Source organism: Myripristis murdjan, chromosome 12 (assembly GCF_902150065.1).
Source record: "Myripristis murdjan chromosome 12, fMyrMur1.1, whole genome shotgun sequence".
In the NCBI taxonomy this organism is placed as follows: Eukaryota; Metazoa; Chordata; class Actinopteri; order Holocentriformes; family Holocentridae; genus Myripristis; species Myripristis murdjan.
The window spans coordinates 21,466,543-21,483,866 of NC_043991.1; the positions used below are offsets into that span (position 1 = coordinate 21,466,543).

General features: G+C 39.3%; 2 protein-coding genes across 2 annotated transcripts in view; both read right to left on the bottom strand.

Moving 5' to 3' along the window:
• abl1 (c-abl oncogene 1, non-receptor tyrosine kinase) overlaps nt 1-7,783 on the bottom strand; it is a 47,135-nt gene extending 39,352 nt beyond the window's left edge. Inside the window, exons 1-2 of the mRNA XM_030066065.1 lie at nt 7,253-7,783; nt 5,264-5,650 (exon numbers count right to left, since the gene is read on the bottom strand). Of these exons, the coding sequence (XP_029921925.1) occupies nt 5,264-5,390 (127 nt within the window). The 5' untranslated portion in view covers nt 5,391-5,650; nt 7,253-7,783. The remainder of the gene's footprint in view (nt 1-5,263; nt 5,651-7,252) is intronic.
• Nucleotides 7,784-9,208: 1,425 nt separating this feature from the next.
• Nucleotides 9,209-16,727, bottom strand: exosc2 (exosome component 2). Its single transcript, XM_030066067.1, has 9 exons — nt 16,472-16,727; nt 16,033-16,134; nt 15,308-15,353; nt 15,077-15,166; nt 14,770-14,835; nt 14,587-14,655; nt 12,858-13,034; nt 12,122-12,250; nt 9,209-9,664 (listed from the first exon to the last, which is right to left on the bottom strand). Exons 1-9 carry the CDS (start codon nt 16,600-16,602, stop codon nt 9,584-9,586), a joined length of 891 nt encoding a protein of 296 aa, XP_029921927.1. The 5' UTR covers nt 16,603-16,727; the 3' UTR covers nt 9,209-9,583.
• Between the last annotated feature and the right edge of the window lie 597 nt (nt 16,728-17,324).

The window sequence follows — 17,324 nt, forward strand, 5'->3', positions numbered from 1 at the left end:
ATTGGTTAAATTGCACAGATTTATTTCTACTTGTTGTTCCGCTGTCTCAATTAAGCAACCTGTAGCTTCAAAATATTATTTCAGACTTGCATACCCAAAATGGCACTGATATGGCAGGAGCAAGCTATAGTACAAAGGCTCCATACACACAGAAGTATCAATAAAAATGCCAATAAGCTGAAATTTAGGCATGTGTATTCTTTAATTGATATTAGTGACAGGACATCTGCAATTTTACATTACCTATCCACTATCCAGCTCTCATGTTTGAATCTACAATACTAAGCGGAAGTGAAAATTGGGGTGGCTAATAACTAAGCCATTTCAACTTCCAGTGTGTTCAGACAGAGCTGTGTTTACACAGGCCTGCAAACCTATCACAGTTTGTAGTCTCGGATTCTCATGGTCAGCTGTCAAAGATGATCAGTTAGCTGGATCACACACAGAACAACAACTTGTTAATACACTAGTTATAGTTTCCAAAATTCACTACTCCGCTCCAATATAACAATCTGTGCTAGCTAGCCCGTGAGATCATGCCTAACCACTGTACAGTACACAGAAGTGCCAAGAGCGGAGACAGGTCTTTGCTTGCCCTTCACTGCCTCTGTCTCTCCCAGCCAGCTGCAAGCAGAGGTCTGAACCTGCCTGGTGAAAGCAGCATGGCGCTGGCTAAACTAGTGCACTTAGGTGCTAACTAGCTGGGGCACACCAGGAAGAAAAACAACATGGGTGTAAAAACATGTGCTGATATCGTCCTCGTTTTGCACTGTGACTCATATCCCCACTGATAATATAACCCACTCACTACAGAAGGATAAGAGAGAAAACACAACAAAAATACCCCATGTCTCTGACCCTTTGCCAAATTCGACTCATTTACCGGCAAAACCTTTCATTCTGTTTTTTTGACCTTCCCTGTCCTGTCCCCCTTGGTGTTATGCAAGAGCAGGAGTCAGTGGAATGTATCCCTGCCAAGGCAATCACATTCGTATGGACACATTTGGTAAATTTATCAGTTATTTGGCTCAATGGAATGCATATGGTTCATTAAAACACCGACCTAACTATGTACTTCAGCTGATATATTGCTAAATTGGTGGCTTTTTTTCAGATCATGTCTTTAAACAGTACAATAAAATGTTATGGTCCACCTTAAGCCTACAGTATGGTTTTAAGAAACTGCACAGGCCCCCACACTAAGTATTGACAAGACCGCTAAGCACTTCAGCTGAGAAGAATGCAAAGATTATAGTCCAAACGAGAAGTGTAGGATCATATATTGTGAGTTGCTGTAGAGAAAAGCCTTCCTATACCTTACCAAAGCATATATTCAGTATGATGTTCTATATAGGGCTACAAACTACAGAAGCATTAAAAGAAAAAAATAACAAATCCAGAAAATTACATATTATGAAGTAACTAATGATTGGTTTCTAAATAAGTCTGCTCTCAGTGTGCTGCCTTGCATATAAACATGGCTATAAAGATGAAATTTAAAGATGCCTTCAGATGGCTATTGAAATTAAATCAGTCATAAGAGAAGACTGCCATACATCCTTCGGTCAGTTGTGGAGGAGAGACACTGGTAAGAATTAGACGTTAATCTTATCCAGTACGGAGCTCTACTGGTATTGCTGCCTTCATCAAATTAAAATTACATTTTTGATGTGCAACTAGAAATTTGTACTGCTTGAAGAATTTGTATCACTGTGCAACAAGCACACGTAGCATTCATGAAGAGGTTCATGTGATTTTGGAGAGGTTTGTGCAACTGCTCCTCTGTCAATTAACGCCAGGAAAACACAACAGACACCGCTTTCACTAAGATCTGTTTTTGGTGGGCGAAAGTGATAACTATATCTAACACCAGAGTGGTACCATAATTGCACAGCGCCGCTAATCTGCATAAGAAACACACCCAACTGTGCCAGTCAACCCATCTCAGCGCTGGTAAGTTCAAGACCACAAAGATGCCAAAATACTGTTTTTATCCATCAGTAACTGATTTTTGGTCAGTCCTTTTTGGACATCAAGAGAGGTCATTTGATAATATTTTCATGAGCAATGTGTTAAGGAATCTCCATAGTAACTACTATAGGTTGGAGATGAATACATGTAGATTTTTGCATGCATGGTATTTCAAAGGGCTTTTCATCAGATTATATGACAATCATGGGTTTATACAATGTAAATTTTCCATAAAGCAGACACAATCACCTACTTTAACTGTCAAGTTATTTTTAAATAGAAGATGAGGGACTTTAGTTATAGTTTAGGCTATAGAGTTGTCAGTTTTTGCATCAGTATGATTTTCTGATTTGTACAATCCACACCCCAATCGTAAACTAACTGTTACGCCCTTGGGTGAACCACTGGTGGGAGCAGGGTTAACCATGGCCCAGGATTTCCCAAAATATTGATTACATTTGGGCAGCCTGCCTGAGTAAATTAACAGTCACCCATGAAAATGTTTGCTTTAGATTAATTCTGGGTGCTGTGATGCACTAAGCTGGCAAGAAAACCTAGTATTTCACCTCAAGGTTGCTCATAAGAACGAATGTGTAAAGCTATAAACCCCTGAAAATGTGTTTTTGAGGTACACAACAAGAAGTCATTGCATATTGCATGATCCAACACATGGTGCTGGTGAAATGGTCAGCACTCATTCAAGGTGAACTAGAAGTGCCAACACTTAATTGAGGTTGAAACAGCTTATGCCAGTGTTTTGTCTAGTGATAATGGTTAAAATTAACACTGTCAGTCAGTTGATATAGCCTGTGATCAGGACCTTATTTGGTAATTTGGCACCTATCTTTGCTCATCTTTCAACAATACCTCAGGACAATGTATTTTGATTTGATATTTAAAAACCAGTTGCGTGTTCCATTGTTTAAATCACGCTGATGGTCATCCATATAGTGTTTTACACCTAAATTAAAATGACATAAATTAAATATGGCCACTGTGTGAATAACATAAATAAACAATTAAGTAAATACATGCTGGTAAAGTTCCATGATGGCTTGCCAAAGTGATGTTAGTGAGAATTATGACCTTATTGTCATTCCTGACTCATTGCCTGAAATTAGCACTATTAAATATGTTACTTTAACTATCATGAGCAAAACTACTAATATAATCTTATGCTGTATTCAATGTATATCTAAAGTCAACACAAAGTACTGACTGGAGAAAAAACATCAAATCACCCCCTGAAAGGTAATTAACAGTTATATATACACTATTACAATCGACTACAGCTAAGAAAACTAAAAAATATCTGCTGTACTTCATCTGATTGATTTTTAAAGGGACAGTTTGAAGTCTTAACTATATAGTAGTATTCGCTGGTCCATTCGATTGTCATGCATCCACCAAGTCTGGTCCATTAACTCCTTCCCTGTTGCAAGAGCAAGAGCTTTACCGGGAGTGTGCTGCTCCGAAATGAATGAAGTAAATACAGGCCAGAAGACAAGACGAGCAGTAACACAAAACTGAAAAATTGTTTTGAAGCATGCAAAACAATGCACATTTGTTTCGGTTTTCTTTCAGAGCTGTCTTTAGCCAGCTGGTTTCCAAAATGGCAGAACTGTTTTCTGCCATAGCACTACCAATTTATAATGCCGTAGATTGAATATGGGACCAGAGCACCACTGAGTGGTGACAGAGGTGGCAGTGCTATGGTAGAAAATAGTTACGCCTTTTCGGAAACCAACTGGCTGAATCCATGCATCTGTGAAAACATTTCTTCAGCTTTGTATCGCTTCTAAAATTGTGTTGTTTTTGAGATCTTAATCTACTTCATTTACTTTGGAGAAGTACTTTTGCGATGAAGCTCTTGTTCTTAAATGCAATGTGAGTGTTATGTGCTGAAAGGGCGTATTTTAATCACTTATTGGATTCTACTCCTGAAGATTACATAAGCCCAACACGGAGGTTTCGACAGTCATGCTACCAGAGAACTGAAACTATGTGACAATCAACAGTAAACTAGGCACTATCAGTTGTCGTAATGCCAAAAACTTGGAAAGTATAGACTGAAAACAATCAAAATTATCCTTTAAGTAGTATGATAAGTCCATTATTTACATAATGTAAGGAAAGAAGTGTAACAGAAGTACCCTCTGTAACAAGAGAGAATATTGCAGAAGCTAAGGTACCTTTTCAGTGTGGATACCTCCACTGGCTTAATTGGACTAATTGCTGTTTAACTAGTAGCCTAAAGAAACCAGCCAAATTCGTGCACAAGTAGATTGTGCACACGATCCCTCTGGCCCTGTGCCACTAGGCTTCAATTTCACTCAGAACACGAGCCTGCCAAAAGCCAATAAAGGTTTAGCTGAAAACAGAAATAAGCACCAAAGGTGTTTTTTGTTTGTTGTTGTTGTTCTTGTTGTTTTTGAGGGAGATGTTGTTTCAGCCTTTCTTCCATTTCATGAAGAGCCTGACTTATCAGTTAGCTCTTAGCTAATTCATAGCTCATTGGTTAAAAGTCCTATATTGATTGTTTTACAATTGAGAGCTGACCAAGTCTGTGATGTTACAAAGCTGGAGATCACAGCTTTGCAGTTTTGCATCCATATTGATTCAGACATCCTTCATGTAAGCTGACAACTTGTATTCAAAGCTATGGAGACAACATCCCATCTCTACATTCCCCAGTGTCACAACAAAATGTCCATCAAAATATGTTGTGCCTGCTTTATGGTGAATGTTGCTCTCGTCAACATATTATGGGTGCACAAGTCTATTCTGTTTGTACACTGCATTCTTGCTGACACATATACAACTGCATGGGTGCTTTCTGTGCTTTCTTTTGATTTCCGTGCATGTGGTTACATTTTTCCAAACATGTCTCAGGGTCTTGATCTCGAATAGGTTTTAGAAGCAAAATGACACTTGTAATAGTATAATGGCACCTCTCCTAAAAATGCAGTGGTCTGTCCATTCTGCTCAATTTTATTTTCCCTTCACTTAAAATGAAGGTAAAGAGGAAGATAGTAGATTAAAGCACAGGATAAAAAGGCTCAGATGGGATTTTATCCTGCACTAGTGGAAGCACATGTGGCTCCAGAGTCAGTGAACTTCCAAACTTAACTACCTCAGAAAATACACCTTACGCTCCTGAGAATAATTAATGAATACTTTGATTAAAATAAAAAACAATTTGGTATTAATTGGCAAGAGAGACCTTGGATGAGTCTTTATGATCACAGCAGCCATGTAAAATATGATAGAATGAAGAGGAAACTCTTCTTACCGTGCACAGCAAAAACATTACAGTGCTGGGCCCCATGGCGTGATGACTCTCTCTTCCCACCCTTGATGAAGGCTGGCAGACTGGGTCTCCTCTGGTCCCCTACAAACTTCCCCGGCTGCTGCCCCATAAGGGCAGGGTGCCAGGCCGCAGCCGGGACTCTCCAAGCTGGACTCAGTTGCTCACCGTCCAACAGTTGGCCACCAGGCAGGGACAGGACTGGGAGGAAACAGGAGTCCCTTTCCCTGGATCAGTTTGGCGTCTCCAGGAGTGTGGGTGACTTGGATCAACACTGTAGGTCCTTCTTAGTACTCTGGTATGTCTCCGTTTATCATGCATTAATGGAACCTGAGTCATTCAGAAGTCAAAAGAAGGCACTTCCACTGGACTCTGGGGGGAGAAAAACAATCCAGAATCAGTGATAATGTCATAAAGAGTAACATATTGCTTTTAAACAGAGAAAAAGCATTCAAACTCCCCAAAAAGGTACAAATGAACCTGTTCTGGGCTAAAGACATGACTAAACTAAACTAAGCTGATATGTCTTTTTATGTTTCACTGTACCCTGAAAACAGCAATCTTGATGCAAATAAAGGAGAAGGGAAGGGTCTTGTTATTCTTGTGCAACTGACAACAGCAATATGACAAACATGGAAGATGCTGGAGCTGTTGTTACAGTCATGATTATTATTTATTACTGCACCACTGTCATGCTGCAGTTTGTTATGGAAAAGACAGGCATGGGTCAAAAATGAACTTGAGAGAAAACTGCTCTGATGTAGAATAACAGAGATCATATAGGACATGGCTAACAGAGACAAACTGTATGTTTTTCTCTCAATTACAAGCTAAATGACAGATAGAATGTTGTTCTAATAACTTGTATTTGAGTAATAAGTTTATTAGCTCAACGATACCCAAAACTAAACCTCCACCCCAACAGCTCTGGTGCTATCTCGGGTCAAAAAGAGCAAATTAAGTAAAAATGCAGTATCAGCAAAATAATACCTTAAGTCTGAACAGCTTCTGTGACCATTAATTCAACATTTTTTAGATTAAAATTGACAACAGCTCACCCCTGACTTCACATGAAAAAGTGATGGTGGTCAACACCTCCTGTACACCTCTTGTACCTAGTACCTTGTTAAGAATGTACTTAGAGCTATAGACTCAAATATCAAGAGATCTCGTACTGACAGACATACAACAGACTTATTTATTTATTTATAATCTATGAAATAAAACCCTTGACAACTGCACACAAAGTAAAACATGACCTTATCTCTGCTAGGGCTGCACAATTTGGACAAAATCTCATACCTCAATATGTATGCCAAATATCTTGATAGCGATACTATAGTCAGCATGATTACAGGGTTCAAATTCTAAGTGTAGCAACAGTGAAAACTATGCATTCCTCAAAAAACAGCATAATAATAACAAATGGATGTAGAAAAAGCAGCTTGCATAAAGTATTTTATTAATCAGAATCGACCAATTTGTATCTTAGGCTGTTTTAAAATACATTTTAAAAAATGTTTTGCTGCCACCTCTACTTTGACACAATGCTTCAACAATATTTTAAGTGTAACAAGAGTGAAAATTGAGCTTCTTCAAAAAACAGTGTAGTAATACCAAATGGATGTAGAAAATGCAGCTTTTTTTTTTTTTTTTAATTGCAAGAGACCAATCACTGTCTTAGGTTAACCATAACCCTAAGTTTGATACTGTCCATATCGTTTACTTTTGAGATATTAAGATGTTCATCTCTAGATAACGATGTGATAACGATATATCGTTCAGCCCTAATCTCTGCAATTAGTCCAAGGCAAAAGAAAAAAAACAAAACAAAAAAAAAAAAAAACAAGTAATGTCAAAAACACTCTACAACCTGCAACACCAACTTTAAGGGGAAAATGACAGACTTGAGCAGCACATGGGGGACTGGTTGCTGACAGATGTACAAGAGACAGGTGTGAGGAGGACACTTACGAGGCCACAGGAGGGTTTATATTGTTGTTTAGCTGGCTGCATAAAGCTAATGTTGGAGGTAGCCGCGGAGGCTAACGTTAGCTGCTGGTGTGCACATCGAGCAGTCAACAGTTGGCTGTCGCTGGTTCACTGAGCACCACGCCGGCGAAAACATCCGACAGTGTGCTTTAACTTTTCCACCGAAACATCCCTGGCAGTCACGGCATAAAGCTTTGTCAACCGGTCCATCCAAACCCAAGGTATTCAATTAGTTTCCAAACTTCCGTGTCCACTCTTTCCGTCTTGCGGAGTTTCTTCCCCGTGGTACCCGGACCGAGGCACTTCAATCAAGGAGGCGCAAAAGTCTATCGAGGAAACTCCGGTGGGCGACAGCGCTGTCAGACCGCTCCTGCAAACCCTTCCCGGTGCTCACAGTCGCCGCACTCTTCGTTACCTGTCCCCTCGGTTGGTGCGCTTATTCATTGTTCTCACGTGAAAATCTGGGCAATAAACTTTGGCCGAGTAGTTGTCGCTAAGGCCGCCATACTTCCATACGCAAGGTGGTTTACTGAAATATGTGGGTGGGGCTACGCTCGACGTCACCGTGCGTGCGTGGGCTAGTACAGCGGAGCGAGGCTGAGATTTGGTTTCTTGCAGGATCCGCGACCGTGCAGGGGACACACACTCTCTCTCTCTCTCACACACACACACACACACACACACACACACACACACACACACACACACACACTTTGGTGTGGTGGAGGCCGGGGTGAAACCCACCTGAACGTGTTTATCCAGCCCCTCATGCGGTTTGTTATGTTTCTGCTGTTTGCATAATACAGAGTACACACTTCTTAACCTTTACATAAACCAATAACATACAGCATGGTTGTACACTATATAACTGTTTATTTAACCATATAACTGTGCTATAATTTACACTGAAGGACCTGACAACGATTCAACCGTGCAATATCACTATGTATGTATGGTGTGTATATATATATATATGGTGAATCTCAGCAACTGCAGCTGACCTAGTTTCCCCTCGGGGATCAATAAAGTATTTCTGATTCTGTAAGTGTATTAACCCACTGAAAGCCATGACATGTTTTTTATTAAAACTCAACAAAACTCCCTATATTTGTCTCAGTAACATATTGATGACATCACTATGTCAGCCAATGGAGATGCATTTTATTTGGTTTGAAAGTCATGTCTTTTTTTCCTTTATTTTTGTTCTGCAAAAAAAGAAATAAAAGAAAAAATCTCTTTTTTAAGGCCATAGTTACCACTGATATCATCATTATTATCATTATTATCATTATTAGGGTTTCACTTTACAGCCATAGGAAAATTGCATCTTCATGGGCGATTAAAAAAGTTTTTAAAAATAAGGGACGTTTTGTTCACAGGGCTAATTAAAATGTGTGAGAACAAAAGCCCACGTCTGGGCCTCTGAGGGGTAAAAGGATACAAGAAAATATTTTATTTTATCTTTAAAAAAAAAAAAAGAAAAAGAAAAGAATAAGACTGAAACTAATGATTTTCTGAAAATTCGCCAAACAAATGAACTACTTTTATTTACCTCTTGTACAGTTGTCCATATTAACTGTTGCAATAACCCGTGTCCAGTCACAAGTGACTTCTCAAACAAAAATCAGTCAATCAGTAAAATAGTCTGAATAATAAAGATGTGATTAACACAACATAAAAGAAATAATTTGAGATTGTATAGAAATATACACATCTTCATAAGTTCATCAGTTAGTTATTGCCCTTGGAAAATGTCTGGGAAAATTATAACCCCTTGTGATGACTTTTTTTCCTGACATTTTCCATAAGTTAAAGCCATAAAGCACTGACATTCATACACTGCCTGCTCTCATCCAAGTAAAGGCACATCATACACAACAACGTGCATAAATATGTTTCTTGACAGTTTTCAGCAAAGCTTGTTACACCGAGACTTTCTGAAAAGTGTACAATATTTATTACACACCTGGTACATCAAATTGGCATCATCAGTTTTTCAGTATAACTAAGGTTCATAAAAAGATTAAAGAACAGCTGGGATGATGATTTTTGAATACTGAGATACAAACTCGTCTCATTACCTGTGAGATACTGATGAATGGTCTGGTTTCATAAATAAACTCAGAACAGTCACAATTTTTCTTGGTCAAGCTTCCTGTTAGACTGTGACAAACGCTAGGTTTCTCTTTAAAAGGCAAGGTCAGTCCTTGGGCTGCTGGTCAGGCCCTGACATGGATGGGTTTAACTTGGTTCCTCAACTTGGAATGCAGGAGAGACACTTTAAAACAAGGTCACAAGCAGGACTCATGCTCTCTAACTTTCTTGCTCCATCAGCTTATGATGCGTCAACATGATTATCTCCTCCATCACTTCTGGTTTCAGAATGTCCTTGACCTGTGGAGACGGCATAGAAAAGATAATTGGAGAACGAAGGATGACCCTGAGGAATCTGCTTACTCTCATATTTGAGAGCACATTCATTTTTTGTTACAGGTCAAGGATTATTTTATTATCTACACCGCATTATCTCACATAATGGATCATAACCATTGCTGCTGACATGTGCCCATTTAACATTTCATTTCGCAATCCCAACTGTAAAGTCTTTCCCAGAAAATAAGAAAACCCAGCAAATGTAGTGAATCCCAAATTTGCAAGTGATGAAATCAATCACTGTGAAGCTGGCTATGGTCCTGAGAAAAACTGTAAAAAAATAAAAAATAAAAGTGAGACAACAAAAGCAAACAAACATTGTGAAGTACATATAAATCCATTCAATGATGACTTTGGGGAGAGTAACTGGTATACAGTGTACCAAGATAAAAAATAAATAAATAAATAAATAAAATAAAAAAAAAATAAAAAATCAACATGGTAGCAAAAGAGGTTTTTTGTGTTTATACTAAACCAGTTCAAGTGTTTTAATTTATTTCTGATCATGACAAGGGATTACAAAGACTAACACTCCTAAATCCAAACACAAGTACTGAAATAACTGTATTAAATTCAATATAATGTCAAACAAACATCTAGTTTTTGTGAAAATAAGGACTTACTGTATAAATACAAAGGGCCAAGTAAATCAGTAAAAATGTAGGTTAAGCATTATTTCTAATTGTAAATATCACCATAATGAAACGTTATTGAGATGTTATAAAATTCCCAAATTCCAAAATAAGTTTTGCAGTTGAGCCAGAAATGTCTTATTAACCACAGCTACCATCACGCTTGAGGTCTCAATGGAGAATTGGTATTTTGCCAATAATGACCATTTATATTACAACCAGGTAGAGAAAAAAAAAAAAGGTAAAATTAATGAGTGTATATTCACAGCTCAATGTGAATAGTTTGACATAGCCCTAACCTGCTTCTTTAAGTGAGGAATTTCCCAATTTAGGATCAATAAAGTACATCCATCCTACTTATATCCATGTATCTAATGTTAACTTTAACAAGTCACAGCCATAGACTGTATAAAAGATTGAATACGCGTCTCAACTTCCTCCCACTGTACAAAAATGAAGCAACATTGGCATAAGCATCAGTGTTAAAATGATCACTTCCCAGCCAAGAATTAACCCTGTCTGTCCACCACTGAGTCAAAGCAGAGAGCTGCCAGTCGCTGTCGGCTTCCCATATGAACACCAGAGGGCACATTACATCACCACGGAGCCACATGCTACATGACAATGGCTACAGAGGAGTGAGAAGACATTATGGAGTCCAATTTTACATTAACCTAAAAACATGAACCCAGAGTTGATAATGCATAGCAGTAAACAGTAAAAGTTTCCCGAACTTAGGGCAAAAATTTGTGTATGTTTGGTGTGCAGAGGTTTAATTTTTTGTAATGCCCAAGGGGTTTGAAAGTGCAATTTGAATAAGATTGCATGCTCTCTCAGACTGGATTGAGTAAATCTTGCTAACAGACCATATCGCTGTTTTTACATATTCTTTTAGCCCAGATTACATTACTCCTTACCATCTTCACAGCACACCATTATGTAGGTTTTTGAATATTTACTTGATTTACCCATTTTTCACTCAAATATTCAGATGATAAACCTACCTTCAAGCTCTCTACTGCTGCAGCTAATGTCGGCGCCCAGTTTTGTAAGTCATGAACATTTGAATTTAGTTTGTTCCTCGGCAGCTATTTTCGGACCAAGATGTGCATCGTCCTGTCTCTGCATGGAAAGCATTTCCAAGTTCAAACGAGAGGAGTGGCACATTCATGTGCTACCAATAAATCGGGAAAGCAATTTCCTACTTGGAAACCAGACTATCATAACTTTTTTAAAGCTAGAAGATGACAAATCCACATTATCCTTTTCACAACATCTGTTTGTTTTAGTTTTCACAACATCTGTTTGCTTTAGTTTATCTCCTGGGTTTGATTTTCCGAGCAAATAGCATGTGAATGCAATGCTGTTCTGCAGCCAACTTTGAAGCTCCAGATGTCGGAGCTTCTCACCAGCATGTGACCACACCAGACGACATGTAAACTTTTCAAACCAGTGCGGCCATTAAAACTAAAGTACTGTGTAATGTTAAAGCGACGCTGAAAAAAATAAACCCTGGCAGCATGTTCATTGCAGTGATTACTTATCTCAAGCAAGTTTCAAGTCTCTGCAAGTTCTCATACCATAATGAAATGAATGGAAACAAATAACTGCCTGGAAGGTAGGAAAAACAAAATATATAAAGCAGTATTGTATGCTTTGGAAGAGGCTTGGTAGTAATCAAAGTATGCATGGGGTGAAATATGCAAAAAAAAAAAAAAAAAAAAAAAAAAAAAAAAACAGTATGGTCCTTTATTGCCCATCCAGTTCTACTTGAGCAGTCCCTCACCTGATGTGGGAGTGAAGACTCATAGCAGTAGAGAATACTGGTGTCATATAGTAAGACCTTGTGTGCAGCCAAAGCTAGGAGGCAGTTTCTCAACCGCGAGATCACCTCTCGGTCTGCCAGGGAGACAGGCTGAGTGAACAGAGACAAGAGAGTCGTAGACAAACATGTTCAAACATACACAGAAATATACAGCAAACCAGAGAGCAAAAAAATGATAGTCCCATGCAGCAGTATAATTGTTCTTTACCTATCTACTTTTGATTACGGCTGTTTAAGGTAGGGATGTATGATACTGGATTTTTTGCCAATATGCCAACTGCCTTTTGGCCAACTGCCGATGCTGATAACCAATATATGCACATACAGTATTTTTTCCACCAAAAAATACTACTCTTATCGTGATGAGAGTGGCAAATACAACTTTTCAAAATGTGCACATTCACTGGGCAAAAAAAGAAAACTATTTCAGCTTAAGTTATGCAAAACATGCCGAATTTATTTTCATGCAACATTTTCTTACAAAAAACACAAAAATATTCCTCCTACTTAAAACAGGCTTGGACGATGCTCTGCCTGAGACAATCATGACAACAGCCACAACCAGGGCTAATCTGACCTATTCAGAAACTTTTCATTTCAGGCCCATACGGATATTTCATTTTAAACCTGATATCGGCCGATACCGATGATGTGCCAGTATTATCCTGCATCTCTAGTTTAGGGCTCCTGTTCTCACCTCCAGACTGGTGTAGAAGCCTCCAGCTTCCTCTTCCTGCTGCCCTGGTGTGGGATACAGCCACACAAAGCCATTGTTGCCCAGGATGATGGATGCACCGCAGGGCAGATTGTGGAAATGGGTCTTCTGCCTCTTGATCAGTGCAGGAGAGATCTGTACTAGCACTCCCTGGCCCAGCTGATGTTCACAGAAACATAAACAACAAAGTAAAATGAGGTGAAATGAGCTTTGTCATCAAAACTAGATAATGATTCATTAGATTATTTTTCTAGTGACCCAGTAATGTGTCAATAAATGCAGATAAATGATTTTGTTTACAGCATTTTCATTTAAAGTTAAATGTCAAACTCAGGCCTACATGGACATTTATCCAATGGTACTAATGTTACATAGCTGCTCCCTGCCAGCTTCAACTTAAGAGTGTAAATGTTTAATGAATCGTATGAGATATACAGTGGTTGGATGGATATTAACACTTTTTCATTATCATGTACTTTGTTTTTCAGTTGAGTGACTTGACTCATCACAAAATGTTAACTGACCAATGATCTGGTAGCACTGTTATGATGTGAACAAAGGGGAGGACACTACAAACTAGTGGTAAGTTACCATATTGTAGCATTTGTCTTGGCTTTGAAAATGTAACTTTATAACAACTCCTATAATCATAATGGCTGTTTTGGCATCACACTAAGCTCTATCCATGCCCTCTTTCACTTTACATACTCTGCCTTGGTAACACTAGCTGTGTATATGGTGTTTTATTCCACTCCAATATAAATTATATGCAACTTCACATGGCAGAATGAAAATCAGTCAGACTGTGCGCAGCTATTCTAACGGAAACGATCAAAATGTGTTATCTTTGATCCTGACCTCGTTTTATAATTTCATCAAGGCAACTTCCAGAACAGCATTAACTCCAAAATTGGCAATTTCCTCTCCTTCACTGGCCAAGAAAAAAACACTGATCCAAGTTTTTCATTCTTGCAGAATTGATTACTCCAAAACTCTCCAGAAATACCAATTCTGCATAAATATTTATCTTATTCAAAATGCAACAGCCAGAATACTCACACTGGAGGCCAAGTGCGTAAAACGGCCCATGCCTCGACTACCTGCACATGTATGTACTGACTACACAATCCTGCTTCTGCACCCTGTCACCATGAAATATTACAGATTTGTCCTTAATTAGAGAATTGTCCTGTATTTTTAAAAATCAGATGGGGGCACAGCCTGTCCTATGGGTTCCCTCCGTTTTGAAAAACCATCCTGCAAGTGTCAGAAAACACTGTCTTTGGGAATCTGATTCAGGTCTGAGTATTCTGAGTGCAGACTAAAAGCAATTTTGCAAGTAATTAGTACAGATATCTTAAAATCAATGTTGACTCTCTTCATTCCACTTCCTTCATTTCTTTCCCCGCAGTCTGTCATCTACATTTTGCTCTGAGCGGCTGCGTTATCCCAGCTTTGTCATTTCCACTCACATGTGTTTGCACATGGCCCAGCTGGGATTTCAGTGGCTGAAGTGTTTGCACTTAAAATGATATACTGGTTCACAGAAAAAGAAGTGTTTATAAGAAGAATTGTTTAAAAAAAAAAATGCATTAAGTCTGGTTTGGTCAAAATTCGGTTCCATGTTTTAAATATTGTGACTGTACTGAACAATGAATGTATTGTCATGCTTGCTTTGTGCGCATCTCTTGGATGTATTGCCAGAACTTACTTTTCCATACTTCAAACTGCGTGTGTGAAGCAGTAAGGCTCCATCTGAGAAGACGGACTGCACCTCCGCCTGGAAGAACGAGACAAAAACGAGACAGACACTGAGGAGGAGAACCAGGAGGAGAGGGAGAAACCAAGAACTGCAAAGGCGACTGCAAACTGGGACTTAGGAGACTGAGCATACGCTGATGAGATCTCCTTCCTGAAGATAATCTCTCATGGTCAGCTCATCTTCAGCTGATCTTCTCCTCTAAAAAAAAACAAAAAAAAAAAACAAGACAAATGTTGAATAAAAGCCAGCCTCTGCACAAACCCACTTCTCTATCCCTCAGGATGCTGCTGCTACAGATCCTAAATTAACAGCAGAATGACAAGAATCACACTTCAAAGATGTCCGAGTGTGTATTCCACATAGAAACTGAATTCTATGTGAAATCTACTCTATGCTATTAGTTCAATTTCTATGGCATGTCATGAGTCTAGCAGCTCACCAGCTCTCCTCCAGGCAGATTCACAGAAGACAGCAGGAGGACAGAGTCCAGTCGGGAGTTTGTCTCAACCTTCCAGCGTTTCTGTTGAACCTACACAGATCACACAAACACTGTTCACTAGACAGAGTTAACAGCTTTACATCCTTATTGTAACAAGATGTCTGAACAAATACAAGTCCAAAATGTCATGTCATGAAATCAGATATAAGAGAAGACATGGCAGCGTCTTACCTCTGTGATTCGGCCAACCACCACGTCTCCAACCTCTCCATTGAACCTGCAAGCCGATGTAGTGACAAAATCATCACATCCATAAAGATTATGAAAATATCAGCACTGCTTAAATGTGCCAGAGAGCAATGCAGGCAACTATATATCAAATTAATACAGCTTCATCCAGTGATTCTCAAACTTTTTCTCAACAATGTACCCCCTTTGAAATATTTTTTCAGCCATGTACCCCCACGCCCAGTGCAAAATAAAATTTTGGTAGAAAAAAAATCTATATAAAGCGATTCAATACAGCGCCACGTGTCTGAAACAACAACCTGATACTGACAGGACTTTCTTAGCTCTGTTTTTGCTTCTTTTTCACTTTCTTGACTGCCTTCCCCATCAGAGTGAACAAACGTCCTCGCTCAACGACCACAGCAGCAGATTTAAACCACACACACACACACACACACACACACACACACACTTGACACCAGGAAACCTTGAACATAAAATGTGCTTTATCAACCTTACATTTACGCTTTTTATTGAACTTATTATAGCATATGTTTATTATGTTAGGATTTTAAAAATAAGAATAACTCTTTTCTCATGCCCTCTTGCAGTACTCCAACGTACCCCTAGGGGTATCCATACCCCCATATGAGAACCACTGTCTTAACCTTTACTTTGTCCATGACTGTAAAAACATGATTGTCTATTAATACAGTAGATGCACTCACCTGGTCTTGATGGGTCTGACACAGATGAGCTTGTCTACTCTCTCCACCTCTCCAGCGACTGATGCCGTCAGCTTTTCTTCGTCGATGTAGGTGCCATGACCCCTGCAGATACAGAGGGTTTTAGTAAGAAAGTCAAGTCAAACTCCCACAGGGATGATGGATATTATAATCCTGACAGATTTAAATTAACAGGTCATTGTTGAATCATACCATGAGGTTGATAAACTCTGCTGCACTACACCTTTAAAGTACCCTCCCTCATCCCCTGTATCTGTTATCCTCTGTCAGAAAGACCAGCAGGGAAAAGAGGTGGATGAGTTCTACTCTGCAAAATAAAAGCTGGGTAAAGTGGTTTTCTGTGGATTATCCTCCACTACAGCTCTGTGGTCCAGTGTAAAGCTGCATTACTGAGTGCAAAACATCCTCAGCTGTTGTTTACCTCATGAAGCCGGGGTCCGACGTGATCACATCGCCGGGCACCACCAGATCTTTGTGATCTGCTCGGTCTGAGCCGGCGGATGAAACCGACACGGCTTTCCGAAGAACTGGCAGTCTCATGTCTGATGCCATCCTCCTCTTCGTCTGGTGTTTTTAGCACTTAGCAAACAGCTTCAGGCGCGACGCTGCCTGTCCCACGCCATGCTTGCGACTGCCGTGTGGAGGAAGTCTGTATTGGCGCCTGAAAGTGACGTTAAGGCGTCCTGGTTCGTTGTGTGTGAATTTATCCGCCTCTGATTGGATAACCGTAACTCTGACACCACCTTAACCCTGACTTTAACCAACGGAGGCAACGTGTGGCAATGACTTATAGCCAATCAGAGGCAGAGGAGGGCGGGGCTTCGCAGGGAAAAATTAAAGGCGTTTGGGAAGTTTGAGCAATGAGTGAAAGAGAAGGGAGTGAAGGATATTATAACGTACACTGGCTTAGAAATGACGAATTATAAGAAATAAAGGATTTTGATTGTTTTCATTACATTATTTTTTTGTTTGTTTGTTTTGTTTTGTTTTGTTTTTTGAGCTGCTGGATACCTGAACTTCCCTGTGGGATGAATAAAGTATCTTCTATTCTATTCTATTCTATTAGTCATTCATTTCCGACAGTTATATTAAAATGCAGGCAGGAAATTAGTTTCCAAATGGAACAGAGTTGGGATGATCAGTCTCATCTGGGGGAAGTGAAAATTAAAATAAAACCTGTTTGCAAACAACACATCCTGAGGTCCGAGGAGGTTTCATGACACTGAGAAATGATCCAAAATAAATCAAATAAATAAGGAGAGAGGTTGTGTGCC

Bases quoted from the DNA above. Each gene is read 5' to 3' on its own strand.
- exosc2 (XM_030066067.1), bottom strand. From the start codon at position 16,602: ATGGCATCAGACATGAGACTGCCAGTTCTTCGGAAAGCCGTGTCGGTT. The intron at 15,167-15,307 runs GTAAGACGCTGC...TGATCTGTGTAG, and splicing joins TGGTTGGCCGAATCACAGAG to GTTCAACAGAAACGCTGGAA. The intron at 9,665-12,121 runs GTGAGGGACTGC...CCGTCTCCACAG, and splicing joins AGTCTTCACTCCCACATCAG to GTCAAGGACATTCTGAAACC.